The sequence below is a fragment of the Lipophrys pholis genome (assembly GCF_963383615.2).
Source record: "Lipophrys pholis genome assembly, chromosome: 20".
Taxonomy (NCBI): Eukaryota; Metazoa; Chordata; class Actinopteri; order Blenniiformes; family Blenniidae; genus Lipophrys; species Lipophrys pholis.
This window is the reverse complement of record NC_137648.1, coordinates 7,601,012-7,624,643: the sequence shown is the minus strand read 5'-3', so window position 1 is coordinate 7,624,643 and position 23,632 is coordinate 7,601,012. Positions and strand designations below refer to the sequence as shown.

Genomic DNA, 23,632 nt, shown 5'->3' with positions numbered 1-23,632 from the left:
TTCTATCCCTGTGGCTCTGCGAAGCCTACTGCCTCCTTCAGTGCTTGCCACCCTGCAATGTTTCCAGTACAATAACTCAGGCAAGCTAACAGGATCACATAACGTAGCATGACTATTGCGAACACCAACAGTGGAATTCACTTTGTTGTTCAGCCTTCCCGTATCTGTGCTTCAAAATGTTCCGATTTCCACCTGCCTGTCTCTCTGTTTCTGTGTCGTTGAAAGCTGAGCTTTGTTCTCCGTCTGTCTCTTCTCCCTTTTCCCCACTCTCTTTCTGCCTGCCTATTTCAACCTGAATTAATTTTTCCCCACCCAGTTGCCTGATTGAGCAACGGAACTCTCTCAAACTGAGTCAAGGTTTTGAGATTGCCTCAATACTCGTTGCTTTCCGTTCAAAAATCTTTTGACCTCCACATCAGACAGACCCTCCAACAGCCAACTCTCTCTCTAATCAGACAACACAGATTTTTCCGTATTTGTACACTACGAGAGAGAGAAATGTTGATGTTGAAAGGAGTGCATTTCTATCTTGGCGCTGCTAAAACGATCATATCAAAGTTGCAGTTTTTACTGAATCGGAAGCATCTTGGCAATGCCTCCCTATGTTGAAAACTACCACTAATTGGTCTAATGGGACACTTTGTATATTCATTATTTATATCCATTCATGTTTATTTGATGATAATAGTGATGTCCACTGTGGTTTGTAATGTTACAAAAATGTCTTAAAATTGGCGGTTCAAAATTATGGTAAACCATAGTGCTGAGTTTCTCTGAACTCCATTTTTCTCCATTTCTCTCCTTTTTGTTTAGTTTCTGATTACCTTAAGTGGTGATGCATGCCTCACATTAAGACCTGCATATATACCAGCCATCAGTCAATAATAACAGACACCGACAGAAGTGACAAGTGCAACATGTGAGAGATTTGCAAGTTTCCCTCTCTGAACCATGGTGGCAGGCTGGAGAAACAAAGGTTTTCATGACAGCGAGCCAGTTTGAATGGCTTTCTACTTTTGAAATGGATAACCTTCCATTTGAGTTGCCAATGCTTAATTTGAAATGCTGTCACACAATACATTGATTTTAATTTAAACTTGAACAAGAAAGGCCAACTTGGCTTTAGTGGCATCAAACGCACCGTAAGCTATTCTGTTGGAATGATATAAATTGGGATGACTAGCGCCTTACTTTTTTGGACAGTCTGATTTAAGAATACTACTCTTTTTTTTTTTCTTTTTTTTCCAGAGAGAAATGTCTTAACTGCACAGTTTGCTGTGTTGCAGAGAATTGAAATACTGCCCTCTCTTTCTATCTCCCAGCCATAGTTGCTGGTCTGGTTTGGTTTCCTGTAGAGTTTTAAGAAGGAGGATCCAGGCAGGGCAGACAATCATGCCCACGCTGTCACCCCCAAGGTCCCCATGCTTCATCTCAATAAGCCCCTGTCTTCTCTCAGCTCCACAGCAATTGGAAATAGCAGTTGTGATTTGGGTGGTATGTGCATGTTTGTCTGTGCCGTTGTGCCCGTGTTGGCATTTGTTTATGTGTGTTCCCCTCGTGAAAACAGCTAAGATTTCAGCCAAAAGGAGAGATCATGTTTCATACTGTCAGAAGAAGTGCAGCGGAAGAGGATAAAGAATGGTGGTGGGAGAGAGAAAGCATAAAAAGAGAAATGGAGCCCAGTAAAAAAAAAAAAAAAAAAAAGAAATCAGATAGGATGTAAAGAGGGTAGAGAGCAGAGCAAGTCTAAAATGGAAAGAGAGAAAAGAATTTGAGTTGGTGTCGAAACGTTGCGGTTTATTAGCCTCTTTCTCTCGTAGTCTGCTTCCTGTGCAACAACAGGGCAGAGAAATGCAAAAACAAGAAATAGAAAGCACAGATAGAGAGGTCAGAAACAGAAGACCAACACACCCAGACAATTGGCATTGGCCAGCTTTATCTTTCGCAATTCATTTTTTAAATACTTTAAAGTCAGTGCAGCTGAATTTATGAAGCCTCACTGATGTGGAGTTCGCACAGTGAAAAGTTTTCGTAGTGTGGCAATTCAGTGGAGTAAAAACAATCAGCATCGGTTAAATGCTGCTTTGGCTTGTTAGTAACAAATCAGCTGGATTCAGCACTAGTACTTCTCCAGAGTGACTTTATATCACTGCTTTTTTTTTTTTTTATTCCGCCCCCATTTCCAATTACATCACACTCGCTCTCTCTGCTCCCTCTCACCGGTGTGCTTCCTGTTCACTGTTTACCGCCAACACTATTGAAGGTCATGACAGTCCATCACCTTTGCATACTGATGTTCAACCTCGCAGAACACACTCTATTTGATGTATGTGAATGATTTTTCCTTTCTGTCATTCTGCCACACGGTATACAACACTGCGATGGTGTGGCAATGATGTTTTCTCGTTTGTGTCTTATAGAAAGTCCCCTAAAGACCCTATTGCCCCCCCCTTATAATATTAGATAAGGTTTTCATGTGCAAGTATGTGTTCCCTTCCTATTGAGTGTGCTTGTTAGCACACATAGGCACCTTTTTCAGTTCAGTTGAACCTCAAATTTTAAAATAATTGTACTTTATAGTTCTATTGAATTGTTTTTCACTCCTCTTCTCGACTGCTACGTTTAACAGAAATCCCCACAGCAGCTTACTACACTTTGATTTGGCTGTTTCTTACACGCAATGGTTTTCCCATTCACTGCTTAAGTCAATGTGCCATCAAGGACGACTCCCTCACGCAGGAGTCTCTCATATAGGTGTTGCTGTCTTCATTGTTTTCTGAAATTCAAAGTTGTGCCGCGCTAAAATTATAAGTGTGCAAATAAAACATTTTGAGTTTAGTACTAATAACAAAAAGAGCATAATGCGTATTTTACCTGCAAAGGTTGCCATTTGCCTTTTTGTTTTTTGTAAATGCTTTCAAAGCTTAAAACTTTATATTCAAGTCCGATTCAAACTACACCACAATGAGAGTGACCCACTGGGCATGTTTTACATATGCTCTAATCCAAACAGGCGTGAGGTGTAGAGGGTGACACAGCAGGGTTTTCCCCAAATCTATGACTTTTCAGAAATAATATACTATACATGTATAGTTTGGGTGAGGAAAATGCATACAAAATGCATGGATGCATTGATCTTTTTTTCCCTTGAAGTACACCTCTCAGATTCAAAAAGGTTGATAATTCCCCGCAAAACCACCATGCAACTAAAAGTCATACTAAATAATTCATTAGAACGAGTGACGAAAATGGAGTTATGTATATATTTCCCCCACTAAGCTTCAGAATGTGATATATTTTACTGTAGGATTAGTACACTGAAATATTGCCCGTCCTTTTTAGCTTCTGATCATGATAATTAGGGCTTACAGCCTATTAAATTCAAAAGTTCAGTACCTCAAAATATTAGAATACCTGCTTTGATGGTTGCTTTGATAGGTGCTCTGACTCCCGCCTCAGTCCAAACCTTGAAGCTTTTACTTGACCATCTTCACAAAGCTGCAGTGTTCCCTGCTGCTCGTGCACCTTTTCCCGACCACATTTGTCCTTCCTGACAACCTGCTATGAAGTTGCTTTGATCCAGCACTCTGTGAACCACAGCCCTTTTGTGGCTCACCTTCCTTGTGAGTGGTGTCAATGAGTGTCTTCGACACAAGTGTCAAGTCAGCAGTCCTCTCCTTGATTATGGTAGTGTGGGTGGATCCTGACCAAGAGCTTCATGTTCTTTGTGTGGTGAACTACTCAGATATTTTCAGGTACTTTTCTTTTAGCTGTGAGCTGTAATATATGACAAATACCTGAGACTTTCTACTTGACATGCAGTGCACGTACAATGTGCACAATGTTCACTTTCCAAACTACCTGACAAGTATTACACTTTTTTATGTTATTCAATCTTTTTTTTTCTTTTTTTTTTGATTCTCTGGTAAGCAGATGTTTTCAGAAGCAAATGACCTTCAGTCCTAGACTTTTTTTTTTTTTATAACTGGTCTCTCAGAATGTTTTGTTCATAATTAGCGAAGGTTCATCATATTAGTAACAGTTTGGGTACAGACAACTCATGGACAGCTCATTCAGTGTTTTCTTTTGAATTAACCATTTCTATATTCTCCATCACTGGCGGCCTTCTCATGCACTGACACTCAATAATATCTTATCAATAACCATTTGCCCTGCTAATAGTGTTTAACTCAATCACTGTCAGCTCCTGTGGCCTATGGTGTCAGGCTTGTGACTGTATTCATTTTGCCGTGCCTGCACATGCATTCATGCGTGAGTGGCTTGATTAAAAGATGTCACACTATAATATTGCATTGACAGTGTTGCTTCCACACCCCAAGGAGACACCCTTGTGCAGTGAACACAAGCTATGATCGCTCATGAAATTATGTCCCTAGAAGGGCCCTAAGGCTTCAAGACTGCTGCTTTGCCGTTTAGAGGGGCGAGAGCTTCAGGACAGAGCTTCCCCTTCAGCAGCCAATGATCATGTTCTAACACAAAATCATTCCCCAATACGGGTCTCATTTTCCCTCAAGCACTCGGAGAATTACATTTTCATTTTGCCGCAAGCACCTTTATGCATTGCTATAATCCGCCAAGTGGCTAAAGTATATCTCCACACAGGGATACAGCTGAGGCAGTCCCTAATGTGCTAATATCATAAAATCTTGATTGGAGTGTGACTGGTTCAGAGATTCAGTGTATGAGCTCAGACAGTGGAGCATGTCATTCCTTTCCATTTGTGATATCTATCAGTGGTGCTCCCCTTTTACACTGAACGTATACTGTTTCAACAATTTTTGTTCCAGCAGCAAACTGATTGAATATGTTTTTTTATTCTCGACTATTTTGCTGCTGTTGAACAAGCGAGTCTGCATTTGTGGATAAAATGCTTCAATTCATTCAATATTCATGCTAAATGCTGTCCAAACATCACTGCCTCCTTGTTGCAGTGACACTACTGGGTTGTTGTCTGTTTATGCCCTCATTGTTATCTTCCTGATACCAGCTTTGTGCGCTCATCCTTATCACCTTTTCCTTGTGGCAACCTTGTTGTTATTCTCTTGTTTTGTACCTTGTTGTGATCTAGGTTTACCCTCCAATATTAGTTAGTCAAGCTCCGAGACAGGTGGTGTCAAACCCATTGTCCTTCAGGGGCCACATACAGCGCAGTTTCATCTTGAGTGGTCCGGACCACTAAAATACTGCCATAATAAACATTTAAATTGAAGTTTTTCTTTTTTGTGGAGCAGAATATACATGATGCAATCTCAAAATAAAGCCAATTTTAATGAAACTTTCTGGTGCAAAATGCAGTGAACTGTCTTCCCCTGGAGCTGTTGCGATATGTATGCTTTTACAAACTGACCTTCACAACATGGCTCTGAGGCTAGTGCTAGTTTGCTAGCAATGAAGTCGCTATCTTTCATGCCAATGTCGCTGATATCTCTGCTTGGCTCTGTGTTGTGTTTTCTCTGTGACAGAAAATTTGTTGAATTTTTTATAATCTATGTTTTCTTTGAAATTTTTGGGTGGTTTAGTGGGCCAGATTGGAGCCTCTTGCTGGCCGGTTTCGTCTTACAGGCCTTTTGTTTGATACCCCTGCCCTGGACTTGCCAGAGGTGGCACACAAGATAATAAGAAAAATTGCTTGGTTGAGTTCTCACTGTTTGTCATTTCTTTGATTCATTACACTCCATACCCCCCATTGCTACCTGACTGGACATTTATTTAGTCATACCTTTGGCAATGTTATGATTACTTGGTTTATAATAACAATAAGTTTAATAATTACCTTTAAAAACAATATTCAGAGTGATTTGACCAAAAACAGATGCACTTGTAAGCTGACAAGTCAAACAAGAGCAACACAATTTGAATTGTGTCCTCCTTTTTTCTTCACTGAATATACCACCCGTCTTGAGTTATGGTCAAAGCTTTGGTATGAACTGTGAAGTGTCTGCAGAGCAAGAAGCGATCTAATACAGTGGTATCAAAAGTAGTCGGGCATAAACTAAAGTCAACAGCCGCTAAAATTCATTGCAAGAAAATAAGGAGCGGGAGGCTTTCACACCGCACCACTGTCACAGAGTGAGAAATGAGGGGTTGTCGTACAGCAAATCAGAATTGCTCATTAGAAACATGTGCGGTAGTGCAAGGTTATCGTCGAGCTGACAGGTAATAAGTCTAATAATAATTAATAATAATAATAAGTCCATATAATGCATGTATGGTGGTTGTAACTTAGTGATCGTTCTATTATTCACATTGTCCTACACTCTTTAAAATAAACTGTTGTTTGTTGTTCAGTGATGAAGGATTAAGTGTGTGTCTGAATTTGATGTTACACATTCATGCACCACTGTGTTCTCCATGTCAACATACCCCAAAACACCGCAACGTGATGCTTTGCTCTGTCCCTCATTGCCGTCTTTCACTAACAGACGTTTATAGTGTTGTGACTCACTGTTGTTGAACTATGTGACCTCAGGTGAAGATTCTCATCAGCAACAAAAGAAAAGAAAAAAATAAGATGAAACATTTAAAACCTCTCTCTCTGAACTTAACAGTCTCAACTAATGCAACTGTTGCTTGTGTGTGAATGCTTGCATGTGTTTGTCTGTGGCGTGGGCAAATGGTTCATTTGTCCCCTGTTCCTTCAATGATGCAATTTAGTACCGAGATAATGATATAAAGGGTTAAAGGATCAAAAATAATGTTGAATTAATGCTTGCAACATACTGGGTCCCCTTTTATGTGTGTTCAAGATCCCGAGCCTCTCTCACATTGCATGGGCATGGAATGTGATGTCTATGTGTCATTAAGGATGTGAATGTATGTACATGTGTGAGCTTGCATGTGTTTAAGTGCTGTCCCTCAGGGAAGGTCAGAGACGTTAGTAAGATCAGGAAAGCAGTCTTGTTCATTTTATTAACTGTCTTTCTGATTACATCTTGCCCTGGGGTATTCTGCCTCCATTAACCAGGTCAAAGCATGATTACACCAGAATAGATTAGCGTTCTATTTTCCTCACTTAGAAACTACTACGGAGGAGTGAGACTTTGGCTGGGGATACGCTAAGGTGAATGCATATACTAGAAGGTAAATTCACCATAAAGTTTAAAGAATAATCCACACGTGTGACAAAGTCGGAGATTAGCCTTAGATGTAGTCCTTTTTTGATTTATTTGACAGAACTCATTCAGTGCCTGTGAAATTGGCCGGCTTGTCCTGCGGCAAAGAACATAAAGGTCACTCAGCTGGTGATTTAAAGGTTAAAGCCTTTTTTTTGTTTTAGATTGTAAAAGTTCGTATAGGAGAGTAATTGAAGTGTCTGAAGGATGCTTCAACAGGTTCAAATTAGTGAGCAATCGTGGCTTTGAGAGCATGCCAATCACATCTTTTAATGTTAAATCGATTACACAGTAAGTAAGAACAAAGTCGCAAAAACAGACCCCTCAAAGGATGAGATATTAGTGAAGTACAAAGGTCTGCCTGCGGCGTCTTCTCATGCTGAAGCTGGTCAACATGGCCCTTGTTAAAAATGAACAAATCCCCCACTGGCAATTGTCTGCATTGACAAAAATGTTGAGCCCTGGATTGATGGGCTCTGTCAGGCCTCTACATGCTGCGCGCCAACAGGGATTTCCTGCTTGAAATTTAGATGGACAGATCCGTGTGACATTTCTAAACTCAATTTTCAATTATGGACGAGAGGCCTTCTCTCCAGCTGCCTACAGTGAGCCCTGATAACTGACAGACAGTGTCGACAAATGATGAAGTCCTGTCTCACATTGATTGAAGTGTGCTCATCTTTTGCTCGCCACTGCAGCGAGCCAGAGCCCGCAAACTTTGACTCAATCAGTCTGACCCTCATTAACTGGTAATACCTGACAAATGCACTCGCCTCACACCAAATCACTCATGCTCTATATAACGTGCAGCTGGTGATTTAAAATGGATACAACTCATCAATATAAACCCAAATGCCTTTTCACAATAAAGAGATATACCGTACATATGCAAACGTTGAGTACTAAAACTAAATTGTAATTGTTAATAGGATGCACTACCATCTCCTCTTACACTAAAAACAACCATTACTTTTGACTTTTAACTGTGTACAGTGGCATCTATCATTATTGTGATCAAAGTCTTGGAAACAGAGACTCGGTGGGATTAATTAACCAGTTGTTTTGTTTTTCTTGTCATATTTATGGTCAGTCCTTAAAAAAGCAATAAACCTGGAACTAATTTAGTAAATAAATGAATCCCAATGCTCATGCTCCCACATGAGAGTATATACAAAGAACACTTTCAAGGGTGTCCATTGTCTCTGTAACTCAAACAATGATAACTTCATTACTTTTCTGGCTCGCTCGAGTTAGTAAACACAAATATAATTCTCACTTTGGCTGCTACAGGCTCATCTACATATATTATGCACAAAACATGCCGGTGCGCATCTAAAATTGCATAATTGCTAAAATATTTTCCAAGACCACTCGGTAAGTAGAAGTTAATATCATATATCCGTAAATAAAAGAAAATGCACACACTAAAACAAGTGTACAAACTTTTTCTCTATCTATATCTCGTTATCCTCCTATAAGAGTCCCCATGCAAACTCCTGCAGAACTTACGAGTATTGCATCCAACGATTGTACGTAGATGTCGCAGACACTCAGCCTATTGGAGCTGTCAAACCAAACCAGAGAAGTTACACTGCAGTCGACGGACACGAGCAGCCAAACGCCAAGATTGGCCAGAGAGCTGAAAAGTTTCCTAATTATGGAACACAACACCTCATCATCTATAACGAGCTACCTGAAGCCAGGTAAAGCCTCACCTGTCAGCCACGTCCTCATTACTAATATGGTTATGTTCCCCGGGGCATCATGGACAGGTTATTAGCAAATGATGGGCAGGTGAGCAACATTTTACTCTACTGCCAAAATCCAATATCTAAAACGATAAATTGACAATTTGTCGCCAAATGACTTGAGTCGCATTAAAAATCAACATGACATTTAAAAATAATAAATATACAGATTCAAGGCAGCATTACCTTAGTTCGTGTTTAAATTGGTCTATTTGATTAAGTCAAAAGCATTCAGTTATGTTGTATTTATTTATTTATTTTTTAAATATAGTTTCAGGTAATCACTGCTAATAACTACAAGTGTTCAAGTGGTTGTTTGTCGAAGGTTGCAATTTGTTGCAGGTGCTATGGCAGCGTCACTTTACTTGATTACATAAAGCATGAAATGCCTAAAACAAGAGGCTCTTCTGCGGCCTCAGGTCCCAACCTAATCACCATGCTGGATTAAACGTAATTATGTAAACGATCGCTCATTTGAATACATGCGCCCATTAATGCAGCAATAAATATGCATGATAAACTTCAGTTTCTGTCTGCACATGAACTCTGTATCTTTGAACGTCAACTGTTGCAGTGGTTTTCACTGTATCTGTTTTTCCTGTTCATTGATATGCAGATATGTGCAGCAAGGTCACCCAAAATCTATAAACATCTGTTGTTAAACTGAATCTGACTAGTTTATCAGCAGTTATTGACCCACAGACATGAAAGGATGAGGAAGAAATATGTATATTCAACCTAAATGTGGTCCATATAGAGAAGTACAACAAATCACTGTCGCTATCAAACATACTGATTGCCTTCACTTGAAGACACATTGTATTCTACATATAAAATATGGCCATAAACTGGGCAGTCTGCCTTAGATAGAGATTTAATAAGCTTTTTATATGTATCATTATGTTTCGGTTGTATACATGTATTATTGGGAGTATAAATTGTCATAAAATGCAAAAATAAACACTCTCAAGAACTCCTGGTAAATACTGGTGATTTGACCTTATTAGAGTAATCCTGATTGACAACACATTTCTGTACTGCAGGAAAATTTTTATTCAATTTAATTCAAGCTGTTATGCACTTTCCAGATGCTTAGATATACACAATAGTTGTTTTAGTTAGATTTTATCCATATATAACATTTTTGGAGGGACACTGGCTTGTATTGACAAATTGATTGAAAGCGATATCGAGGGGTAAGAAAAATGTATGACGGGTCTTGCAGCATTTTCAATAGCAAAATTGAACACACGTCAGAGTAAATGTGGATTTATGTGCTGCATATTTCAAAAAGACACGTCGATGTCCACTTTAAAACTGACATAGGTTGATGGGAGATGAAGAGGCAGACATAAAAAAAAAAAAAAAAAAAAAGCAGATTGACAGCCTCCAAGTTTTACCTTTCAGTATGCCTCCCGTTGCGAGACGGTAAAGTAGAGAAGAGTGCGAGAATGAAAGGTAACGACTGGGGAAAGAAAAAAAAAAAAAGAAATCTAAAACAAGTGACGAACTCAATAGCGGCCATGGTCAACTCTGACAGAAATCAATACCTCAAGCTAAGATGGAGCCAGCAGGACAGTGAGGGAAGGAGGCGAAGAGGGAATGGAGAAAAGCAGAGACTGGGATACCAAAGACGGGGGACAAGAAAGCACCTGGGAGAGCAGACAAAGCTCTGCTCGAGTGTGTAAGAGAGGCAGAATAAGATAAAGAAGGTAGCCAGGTCTTTGTGTGCTTGAGGAGAAACCCAGCGGGTTAGTGGCCGGCCCACTGGGGTCAGGTTCTTCACCTCTGAATCGACTGCAAACAAAGATCAGGGTAAGGTTGAAGCACAGGAGAAGAATGGAGCTGTCTGGACGAAAAGGGAGTGTCAGAGGTTAGTCTTTGTTCTCCTTTGACAGACACCATGTATATATCACAAACGCCTTTGCTGTCAAAAACCGTCCAACCTTCTTTTCAGAGCTGTGGCTCTCTGTGTCTTACAATAAATGCTTGCAATATATTCTCAAGGCTGATGCCATGATGAAATCTTCCAAGCGTTGTACGCTTTAACAGCAGCCAGTAGAAATCCAATGCATGCATAGATCTTGCAAGGCCAGAATATTCTGATATTTTAGCCTCAGTAATTTTTAGCCAGACTTGTAGTCACATACCACAAGGTTAGGCTACAAGCAAGGCTGAATCTCCATGCCACTGTCAAGTGTCTGAATAACTTTCAATGGTAATAAAGTACAAGAGCCATACACATACACACACATTGCCCTGCCTCATTGACTGTTGATGTGTCTTTGATGGTCTCTTCTTCTCCGTTGTCTTTCCTCACTTAGATAACTTTAACCCTTCATAGATGTATTATATAGGTATAAGTGTGAGAGAAAAGGAAATTGAAATGAAGGAGCTGTTGTTTTGGGTAGCTGCACAGCTGGACCATAAGGGGGTGAGGAAGAAAAGAAAACAAAGTCATTTTCTTTTTTTTCTTTGCCTTTCCAAAAAATGTCTTTCAGGATAAAAGACTGAAATCTATCACGCTTCTGACAATAAAGTCTGGCAATGATGAACATAGCAAGCAGTTGTCAGCAGGTTACACATCCCCCTTCATGAGTAATACAAAGCCAAAATCCAGCAAGAGCTTCCTTGACAATTGATGGACACTGGAAGGATTTTCTTCTGTCTTGTTTTGTGTCACAGCAACTTGAAAGAAATTTAAAATTACATTGTGGGTGTGAACATGCCACTTTGAATGTTTGACTGCGTGGGAGCATGCACACAAGCACAGTCAGCTCATAGCTGGTGTGCTTGGCTATGGTGTGTTCGGGGTTTGTTATTCTGTTTGGAGCACAGCATGAAGTTAATATCAATGTCGTTCCCAAAATTTGGAAACTCTCATAAAAAGATGATGATGTGCAATTTGTAAATAATATAAAGAAGCAATGATTTACACTTCCTTTGAACTTTTTGCTCACAAAGAAAATGTATTGGGACGTACCGATACCGCCATCAGTCATACTTCACTCATGTTTAGCATGTAGCATTCCTGGTGTCTAAGCCCTGAAATTGTTTAGCATGTAGCATGTAGCATGTAGCATGGCTCAGAGTCACTTGCTGAGCAGTACAGGGGAGCGACAGCGGGCTCGCTGCTGATTAAATTTAGCTTTCTCTCCTCTTGCTGTTTTGGCAGAACATAGTTTACGCTCTGCCTTACGCTTTTCATTCTCATTAAAATTAATTTTTTTGACGAGTACGAGTAGGAAAACTCCATGCAGTATAGGACCCGATACTGGTATCAATACCGATGCATCTTAGCTTATCTTATATTTAATGGCTGCAACTTGCAACATCCTTTTTCAGAAACGTAGTTTGCAACATGGAAAGTCCCAAAAACACAAAGGTACGATGGGATATGAGTCATAATCCAAAGATGAGTAAAAATCAAAACTGCAACCAAGCTTACTTGACTCGATTAAACATGACAGGAACTTTAGAAAGACTCGCTGGAATACTACAAGCTCTGCTATGAATGGGCTAAAACTCATAGAACTTCACCTACAGTATATACACCACAGTCAAGCGAGGGAGCTCTGCAAACAATCATTACAAAAGCATTCAGAAACAGATTAGTCTTATGAATGTAATACTTGCTACATTATGCAATGTGGACTTTATAACTGTATACAATGATTAGTTGTATGCATGGTGTCCCTCTCTAATAAAGTGAATTAAATATGAACAGTGTGTACGTACGCCAGAGCCTCCAGAAATAGATACAATTATGTTCTGGGAAAAAGCCAAGTGTTGAAGTAGATGGGTGATATCAATAGGGTTCAGCATTTTACCTTCTTGGGAATCACCAAACTACTGTTTTGTCACTTTGACCATCGCATCGTGTGCTTCACTTCTGTTGTTTTTATAGCAGCAGTCACACAGTCCGGTGTAGTGAAACAGTGTCCATGAATTTTTGTGACGGTGTCAGAAAGTATCTCGGGGTGTCTGTGGTTGTGCTATCATGACAGCAACCGTGAACCACTCTCACTGCACTGAAGATATCTTTACGAGTGCTCATCTTTTCTCTGGGAAAGGACACATTCGCACAGTATATGGCCAACTTTAGGTGCCTTAGCAACACAAAGAAAAAGACTACATCTTGACATAACCATAGCAGGAAAACCATGCAGAAACACAAAGTGTTTCCTATTGCCAGGAGATTAAAAAAATTAATTAAAAAAAATACAATTATCATGATGGGCACAGAAATACACCACACAGTTAAAATCTCCGCAAACAACCAAAACCAGACAGAATGACTCACATGGCATGTCTTTTTTGTACTGTATGAGCTGTAGTCACCAGCAAAACCTGGATATTTTAAAGTAGCTGAATGGCTTCAGACTTCTTTTTTTTCTCTTTTTTCATGACAACCCTTTTAAATGCCATTGCATTCCTTGTGCTTTATATAATCTCTTGAGTTTACCGTGCGGCAAACACCATAACTTGCATGTTGAACATCTTTTCATGTGTGAATGAACGTTTCCAAAATTATCATTCCTTTAAGAAGAGAACAAGGTTGAGTCCCAATCTGCATTCTGAGCTGAAACCCTGAGGGAGATCAAATACAATGTCAGCTTTTTTTTTTCCTGTACTCTGCATTTTCACAGTATTGAATGGTGAAAACATGATGTGTTTAAACATGAAAATCGAATGGAAAAAAAAAAAGATGTTGATTACTGAAAAAAATCGGATTAATTCAGACTCATAAGTGAGATTTTAAGTCTGGAATAATAGGATGACAAACGCTGCCCTAAATCGTCGTCCCACTTTGATTAAACTGGTGTGTGCACCTTTAGGGTGGAAGTGATAAAGAAAGTCAACTCGGCTCGTCTTTCCGTCTGAATCTTTCACGACTTCCACAAAACACTAATTAATGAAGTTGAGTCAAACTTTGGTGTTGGCAATTCACTTTGGAGTACTACACAAACATTAACACCTTAACTGTGACTTTCTCACTACACTTCTCTTGTCGTATTTAAATAGAACAATATTCCGCTGTGTGACTTCATGGCCTTGTTTTTTTTTGTCTTTACTTTCTCACATCATTTCCTCATGTTTGCCTTTTTTGTTTCCTGTTTTTGTCTTTCTTCTCAGCGCGAGGTGACTGTCTCCTAACCTCTCTCTCTCTCTGCCCGCCTCCCGCTCTGATTTACCTCTCCTCTGCCTCTCGCTCCCCCTCGCTTTTCCCTCACCTCCCCGGAGTTGTTTATGCCCTGTTCATCCTCCTCTGTAATTATGAGTGTTGTTCACTGTATCCCCATCCATATGACGAGCCTGACAGATATGCAGGGAGATGGATGGAGCGAGTAAAAAAGCAGAGTGAAAAACGAGTGTGTCTTGGCAGAGGCCATTTTCCTCATGACACATCTGTCCATCGGCCTTGACCCGAGGGGACACGGCACTAAATGTGACTTATAGCCTCAAATGCACAGACACACACACAGACACACACACACAGATTGAGATTACCCTGCAGTAATGATGATTATGGTTGTTTATAGTCTTCAACCCACACTTTTGTCAGTTACAATGACTGCCAGAGGTGTGTGTTCTTGTGTGCGTGCACGCTGGCTCCGGTGCATATTTTGAAGTGTCAAGGGGAGGAGGGTGGGCAAGGGGGGGCTTATTTGCTGCAGAGTCTGGTTATTGTGCCCTTTATCAAGCAGACAAGCCAATTAGAGGCACAACCATTGATATTAATTTCCCCTCCCTCCCCCTCTCCACGCTTTCCAAGGCATTTTTCATTTAATGGAGGGTTACACTTGTTGATGACCTGTGAAGAGTTGTAGATGGGCGCAGAGGTATGCAGAGTGAATTTACTAGAGCATAATGCTTTGCTGAACAGTGGGTGCGGAAAGAATGCTCGGTCTCAGAGCCGTCAGGGAGGTGGATCCCGCTATGGGTGCTCTCAGGTAGAAACTGTTGAAATAACTCATTACCCTTTCCCTGTCTGTCCGCTGTGGGTTCTGATGTCGACAACGGAAATGTCTCACCTGACGTTGCTTGCACTGCAGGCTGCAGCAAACTCATTTCAGTGTTGTTCCTCTTTAACCTCTTCCCAGCGTAACAAAAATGAGGAATTTAGATACGGTCTTCTTATATATCATATATTTTTGTGCTCGTGGGATTGTCTATGTTTTGCTATTTCATTGCTATGGCTGGCTTCTTGAAAAGGCACATCTGTTTGACTAGTTTTACAACATCAAGTACAAAAAGTAAACTACATTAGAGCCCATCATTGTACTTAACAGCGTCGTTTGGAACTTTAAATTTTTTTTTCTCACAATTAACTATGTATGTTATTACAGTCAAAAATGTACAATATTTACTTCCATGTTTGACAGGATCATATTTGGTGCCATATAGTTGCACATGCTTGTGATATCAACTTACACAAGACAAAACTCGAGACCTTTAATTTACTTTAGGGTTTCCAGATCACCACCAATTACAAGGTCTTACAGATCACAGGCATTTATGATGTTGGTATGCGTTGTAGCTGTTCATAGATCAAACCAAATAGGAAAGGCCGGGAGGGAGGGGTGTGTTTCAAATACAACGTCAGATCAGGATCAGAGCGAAGGGAGTTTGCAATTAGTATGGATTAAAGGGCAGATTATAGTGCAACTAATGAGAACATAAAGAGATTAGATGCCAAGAAAGTGTTGTGAAGATGGACGGATATGGAGCGAGGGAGAGAAGGACCGCTGAGACCAACTGATATGAGGAAGCAAGTTAAAGGTGTGTGGAGGCAGATATGAGAGAAAGAGAGATGGAGGGGAAATGAGTAATCTGGTAAAGTGAGAGATTCAGGACTGCCAAGAGAAGGAGGAAAGACATAATAGGAAGACAGATAAAGAGAAGGAGGCCGCTGAGACCGTGAGATATGAGAGAGCAAGAAGGAGGTGGAGAGCATGAAGCAGAGATAGGCCTAAATATGCCGGGGCCTTAGAAGTGGGGAAAGTTGAGGGAGGGCTGGGAGGCAGAGGAGGTCCTCAAAGTAATTTGATGGATAGGTGGTGAGGGAGAGGCGAAGGATTGAGACAATAGAAAGAGACAAGGGAGCCAGGCAAAGTCTCTGAGACAGATTAAAAGGGGCAGAGAGGAGAATACACAGGCACACATGCACTTGTACAGATAAACAAAAGGACAGAGACAATGAAAGAGGGACACAAATACTCTGTCTTTCTCTTGCCCTCATGCACAAAACTCACAGTGCATTATCTGTATTTCTCGGGAGAGATTCCAGGGCATAGCTAATATGCTTCGCTAAAGCCTCCCCACTAAAATAGAGATGTTGAGTGGATAGGAGAATAGCAGACTTGTGAGGGAGACATCAGGAACTCTCCTCAACAAACACTGATGGAATGGAATAAGCAAGGCAGAGAAGAAAAAAACAGTGTTCTCTGACAAATACGAATTGATTTTTAACATTGTGTGAAACCTGTCCAAGATTAAAGATGAAACGTGTGACTCTGTGTGTGTCCTTTGTCCAGACCTCCTAAGAGCGAAAGCATATTTGGTTCGAAATGATCGTCTTTTGTTGCCGATAATCTTGGCTCTATCGAATTTTTTTAACCTAACAATAGCTATGTTGTTAGAAGAGAGAGAAAAACAGTATTGATTCACATGCAAACCCCCTAGAGACCCCCCCACACATTGCAGCATTACAGTTTATATTTCCTATCACTTGCCTGCGCCAGTGACTTACTATACGGTACATTAATGTGCCGTCTCACAGACGCCTGTCAGTCTGAGCGGGTCTACCAACGCTTCAATAATGGTCACTCGTGTAGGTATAGCGGCTGCAAAGAGGAGCAAACTGAAAGGTGAGGTCTGAAACTGGTTTATGAGCAAGCCAAATCTTAGGGCTGTGAATGCCATTTTGGCATTTAAGCTCCAATTGTCTGCCTTTCTTAAAAGCCAGAATTTCCCACACGGGGGACATGAGCAACTGAGCATGTCGAGTGCCATTTTGGATCCGCTGACCTTTTGGTTCACAGTCTGCCTTTTCTGGGTATGATCCCTTGATATGATAAGTATGGGCCAGGTACTCCTTGTGCTTCGTGGTGGCGCTTCTTATGAAAAAAACAATATGAGTGTTAGAATAGGTCTGTGCTCTTTAAACTACTTTGCCCCAATATTTAGCCGGAGAATAAACCCATTGGCAAATGACAACGTTTCAGCCCAAACCTATAGACAGTGTTGTGACATCGCAAATCAGTGCAATAGAGTTGCGTTTTATCATCTTCAATAACCAACAATCCCTCATGATTAGATAACAGTCAATCTTTGCATCCACCTGAAATAACTCAAACTATGTGATTAAGCAGCAGCAGTGATAATAATTCTGTGCAATAGTCGTACAGACTTGTCCAGTTTACTGGCCCCAGCCCCCACAGCCCTAATTGGAGTGGTTTGCACCTCATATCGAGAAGGTTTTTTGTGTGGAGTTTGCCTTTATTCTCCCCATGCTAAGGTTAATTAGTGACTATAAATTGCCCATAGGTGTGAATGCAAGTGTGTGTGGTTGACTGTCTCTCTGTGTTTGCCCTGTGATGGTAGCTGTATAGAAGCTGTATAGAAGCTGTAAAGGAGCTATATAGAAGCTGTATAGAATATGTATGGAATATAGAGATTCACTGAATGTTTATCAAATTGGTAATTTATGGAGTGCACAAAATTACAAAATGTATTTATGTGACAAACAACTAAAGCCTCTGTCCATTCATCTTTCCAAACCAGGGACCTTTTGGCTATAAACTGAGAGTGCAAACCACTACACCACCTTCTATTAATTCTAAAATGATCTTGTGTGTTGTGTGAATGTGTGCATTTACTCTATCTTTCTCCTTCATCAGTCTTCAAAGTGCAGTCACCTCATGCCGTCTCTGGTGCACATATGTGTGTGTAAATGTCTATTACATTGTTATACCCGAGGGAAACACACTGAGGTCTACAGCAGTCTTCACTCAGCTCAGTGCTAATGCTGACATTGTGAGTGTAATTTTCTTCATCTCTGTAGCAATCCATCAGGGTCAAAAAGCTGCTGTCACTCAGACTGGGGGCCACTTTGGATGGGATTGCTTGAAGAAGCATCGGCGGTTGTGAAGAGAAGGATGAAACTGTAACATTTCCTATCACTCATACTGTATGTTCTCGCTGTTTCTTTTTCCATTGCTGTCGTTCTGCTTCATGCTGTCATTATTCTTATCTCACAGCAACCCTCCTGCTTCTTCCACTCTGTGTCTCTGTCTTCCCTTCTGCTCCTCTATCCGTCTCTGCTTGGGGGAAGTAGGAGTCTCTGCAAAATGCCGGCGACATGATGAAGATGTAGACATTAACCTCTCTGGATAAGAGTGGAGATAAATAGGGGAGTGTGTCTGGGCGTGTGAATGTGCGCATGCTTTCTGTGTTGTTGGAATAACAGATAAACCCATCACAATAAGTCGTGTTGTGCGGCTGTCCCCAAGGACGGCAGAGGAACACAACCCTATGCCTTATCAATCTGTCATGTCTGCTTTGCTCTCCTCCTGTGAACATTTAGCATGTTTCTTGGGGGATTTGGCTGTGTAAGAGAAAAGAAGGGATGACAATGGATGTGAAGAGTAAAACGACACAAACAGAATATTTGAGCTTCGACTGTGAATATTTGGTTTCACAGAGAGTTGTAGTTTATTACTTATTGGCAATATTTCTGTCTTTTCTGCGTCGTCTTTGAAGGTAATTGACAAGCCGGGGTCATGGCTGTAATACAACAGTACTGCAAGAGCAGGCCAAAACACTTTAGACAGTCAAATTATCAAAATGGATATACCGATTAAAACCCAGAGTGGATCATTTATAATTCTCTGTTAATTTCAGTTTATGAGTGGATACATTTGGATACATTATGCAAGGTTAATGAAGGGCTTATCAGCAGAATATAATCTCATAAGAAAGTATGTGAAAACTTTGGAGTTTCCTAATTTTCTACAATTGGTTAAGAAAAAGAGATTTTTTTTTTTTTTTTCGAATCCAAGTCGTGAGTGAAGATGAACACAATGCGCTCAGCCTAACCCCACACAAAGTAGTATAATATCTTTTGTCTTTGTCAAACATATCCATTACAACTTTTACAGTGCTGGGTTAAAAAAAAATGTAAATACACCTCCAGGCTAATGACTAATGCATGTCTTAATTTAGTCTTGCGTAGTGGTTAGCACTCTGAGAAGCCCACCAGTTTGAGTCCGGGCTGGCAGTGTTTGTAGTTACTTTACTAGATCTGTGTTCCATAATCAGAGGAGGGCGTTGTGATTCCTGAAAAAAGAAAAGCTGGCCGAAGACTGAAAATAACAAACAAAAAAACAAGTGTGAAAAAATGAGCAATAATAATACATTTGGATTATCATCTGAGAGATGCAGAGTGTTGTGGTCCCATTCTTGCAGCGTTTGCATGTTCTCCCTGTGCCTGCATGGTTTTTCTCTGGCGAATGTGTTTCCCTCCCATCATCCAAAAACATGAATCGGGAGTGTCCCCTGTCCAGGGCAGGTGTAGAGCCATTCTTACTTTTTAAAACACTCAAAGCTTTTTGCCTGTGTTTCTCACAAAGGAGCATCTGCTGATATACTTGGAGCATCACAAGACCAAGGTCTCTGAAGATTTAGAGTCAGGAAGCATTAAGCTGCAACTAGAAGATGCCACAAAGCCATCAAGCCCAAAGACTTGAAATATTCACGTCCAGAGATTAATTTACTTAATGAGTGAGAAGATATGGAATTGTAAGTGGTTCGTGTTTGAACACACTTGTGACTTGTGCTGTAGATTGGCTCCCTTTTTTATGTCATATATTGAACAAAATTGAGAAATTCCAACTTTTCACAAAAATTCTTCTCACCATTATACACCAGGCTGAAGATAGAAACTCGAGTCATCTAATCCTAGACTGAAAAGTACTCAAATGACTCAGATAAAGCGAGTAAAGAATATTGATAAATGGATGGAGGAATTGAAGTGTTGCCTCACATCTTAATGGGCTGACGAGGGTGAGAATCCAAACATGGAGCACAGGTTTACAAACACTGTAATATTTTCATCTGTCTGCACTTCGAGGAATGCTGCTTTGCATTTTCTGATCATTGTACTTTCTTATTTTCTTTCTACTGACTTTCCTGTTTTCCTTGTTCGGTCAGCAATTACCTTGATGGGGAAATAATCCCGTACTGATAGTAATGACAGTCAAAAAGAGTACAAATTGGACCCAAGTTGAAATTTACCCAATTATGATTTTATGTTCACACTTAGCTGAACATTTACTGGAGCAAGTTTGTATTCCTCTCACTTTCACAGCTTAATTTCTTTTCACATTTGCTTCATTTTTGAAGTTTATATCATAACAGGTCTTTTTGGTCTTCCTTCAGTCCTTCTCACATTAACAGAAACACATACGACCACCATTTTTAAACCCTCTTACCAATCACGCTCCAGTGGGACTGAGGATAATTATGGTGCACCTGCTTTTTAAACCCAGGACTTTTCAACACAGAAGTCCATGTTCTCTCAAATACTCGTACTTGCACACAAAAACATGCCCCTGAGCCTCGTGTTGGCAGTGCCCTCTCTCTGCAGAGCTCCTTATGAACTCTCTGCCAGTCTGATTCTATCTCTCCTTCCTCACATCTTCATCCATCCATGCTGTCATGCTCTCATCTCCCCTTCCACCCTCCTCCACCTCCTCCTCCTTCTCTCCACTCCTGAGTTGTTTGTGTTGGCAGAGCAAACCGAATCACACGGGAGACCTAAACTGGCACAATACAGAGCTCCCATTCCACCTGATGCCCTGCTGTTACTCCTACACAGCTTCTCCCCTACTCTCCCTCCCGCCACTCTCCTTACTTGTCTCAAACCTCTCCTCACTATGAAAAACATAAGTTATGAGAGGGTTTGAGTGGATGTTTCTTTTTGCGTAGGATTTTTTTTCTCTTTTCTGCTTACCTGTCAGGAAGCAATGGGAGGAACAAGACAGGGACCAAGTGTGTTAAGCTATGACAGAAAAAGTGAGAGGCCAAGCAGAAAGTGACAAGATGAGACCCTGGGCTTATGGGAGTGTTTCTGCACTTTTGCACACAGCTTGTTTTTGTTCACTTGAGTGTGCGTCCCTTTGTCTCAGAAGTGGCACAAGGTGACTTCTGTTGTTGGAATGTGAAAGCTCTGAATGTGGAAAAGGCAGCAAGTGCATTTTTTCTTTTTTTTTCTTTTCTTTTTTAAACCCGCATAGCTCTGTAAAATTAATCGCCATTGCCTTTGTACAGATCCGAGTTACTGAACACCCGCCACTAGATGTAGAAGAAGGGTCCAACCGAAGTAAGAAATAATTTTCAAGCACAAAGATAAGCCCAGCCTGACTGTGACCTGCTGTTGGCGTTCATTGAAAACCGTTTGACTTCAGCTTTACAGGTCAAAAACTGATTTACTGCAGGCATGGTGCCAAACACACATCTCCCTGCATGCTCATTGTTTAATAGTTCAACAGGTAGTTGACAACATACTGTTACTCTCCCTACTGTAAATATTCTTTGTTCCACTCATGGATAAATATAACCTCCAGTTTATTTCTTTACCAGGATTTAAATGCCACCCCCTCATCAGAGCCTTGCTTTGTATTATCAGACATAATTACTGACTATGACTCAATTATCACTTGACTCACACTAATATCAGGTACATGCCAGGGCTTTATATGCCAGCCTGTCCTTTGTTTGCTCAAGAGAGAGTTGTCTGCGCGCTTTCTCTGATTATATTGTCCTTTGTCTGAGATTTTTATTTATATTTGTGTTTCGAGAAGATGTGGTATGATACTACTCTTCTGTAAACTGTTCTACCTGAAGAAAGACCAAATACTTGATGCTCAATAGAAGCACAGGCACAATGCACACACGCATTTTTTTTCTGTCCACATAAAGGAGGAGGATTATGAAGTCTCTTGAGGAAGCAGCATTAATCCTATTGACAATGGCTTGTCTTAACAGTGGCTTGAAGAGAGATGAAGCTAATTCTCTTTATGAGGACAATAAACCCATAGGTCACTACACACAAACTCCAAACACTCACAGACACATCTGTGGCCTCGCTTCGCTGCAGTTTAGCCTTAGTTCAGAAAATCAAAAGTGTAATCATAACTGTACATCTCGCCTCTCAATGCCGTCGCGCTGCAGCAAAAGTCTGCTTCAATCCCGTTCTGTGCAAAATGAGGCTCAAGAGATTTCATTGTTTCTGAACGAATTTGACAAAGTGATATTGACATTGCAGCTTATTTTCCTGGAATAAAGAGGGAAACGTAATATTGTTTCTTCCTGTCTCGCTGCAATTGTGATATATTGCCAGCCACCAAAATATTTACACCTATCTCGCTGCTTAGTTACCGTCCCTTGCCAGAATACATTATCCAAGGCAAAGAAAACAATATTGCATTTCTTATTGAAAAGCAACAATCCCTCACCTTTTATCCACTCATTAATATGCACATTCAAACCCACGTACACAACAGCGTATGCACATCTGGTTGTTGATGTGCACACATTGTTCACTCGAGCAAATTATATACAAAGGAGTGAATGAAGTAAAAATACAGCGGTGACATTGTTTGACACTGTAATAGATCTCTAAAATCACAGGTGTGATCTATGACTGAGTGCGCCTGCCAGTCTCGGAGGCATTTACCATCCAGCTGTGTAAAACATGTTGAGCAAATGAATTACATTCACCATGCAGCTGCTCGTTGCCAATATAAATCACATTAATGCAACAAAAGCCTCCAACACTTACAAGTTTACCAATTAATCACCTGTAATTAGAAAGAGTTTGGACAGTTTAGCAGCAAAACTTTATTTCTTTCACAAAAGTTTGTGCTTCTGGCTCTTTTGTGGTTTTCTGTCACGGACACAACGAGCGTTGCAGCAGTTGAACATAGAGCGATTGTTTAATTTCTTGAGAAGGATTTACATTTGTGTTTGTGTTTGGTCTCCAGATGGGACTCCTTACACGTGGTGGGTGGGCCGAGGCAGCGAGAAGCACTTTTACTGGGGCGGTTCAGGACCTGGCATCCAGAAATGTGCGTGCGGCATCGACAGGAACTGCACGGACCCCAAGTACGACTGCAACTGCGACGCCGACGCCAAACAATGGTAAGTCAGAACATGACATTAAAGTTCAGCCAACACACTGACAATTGCAGTGTGATTAATTTCCTCACAGCTCCAGTTTTTCATTGACTTTAATTAAAGTCTTCAGTAAAAGCTGACAGTTAAAAGTCAATTAGGAATAGATTTAAAAAAAAAAAAAAAAAACGTGACTTGCAAACTAAATTGCAGTTTTGGATCATTATCGACTCACAAATGTCAAAAATGTGTCTCCACAAAACCTGATTGAATAGCATGATGTTGAAATGAAGCACCCGCATGCGTTACATATCATGTTTGTCTTCAAAAAGCACAAATTTAGGCACATTTTTAAACAACCAGCCTATAGGACCAGAGTTAAGTATTTTCAAAATAATTTGTATTCCATTAAAATCATTCTACAATCTATACTGTGTTTAATTATAATCTTCATTACAATCATTCCAGGATGTCATCTATCCAGCTTCTATTTTCTTTTTTTTTTTTTGGTATTATGTTTAATTAGAAAACTAGTTTTCTAAATGCCCTTCCACTTTCTTTACTGTGTCGCTT

At 40.4% G+C, this 23,632-nt stretch overlaps 1 protein-coding gene across 1 annotated transcript in view; it reads left to right on the top strand.

The window, feature by feature from the left end:
* The window catches only part of cntnap2a (contactin associated protein 2a), a 327,533-nt gene that overhangs the window by 242,102 nt on the left and 61,799 nt on the right, over positions 1–23,632 (top strand). Inside the window, exon 16 of the mRNA XM_080489327.1 lies at positions 22,930–23,086. Within this exon, the coding sequence (XP_080345453.1) occupies positions 22,930–23,086 (157 nt within the window). The remainder of the gene's footprint in view (positions 1–22,929; positions 23,087–23,632) is intronic.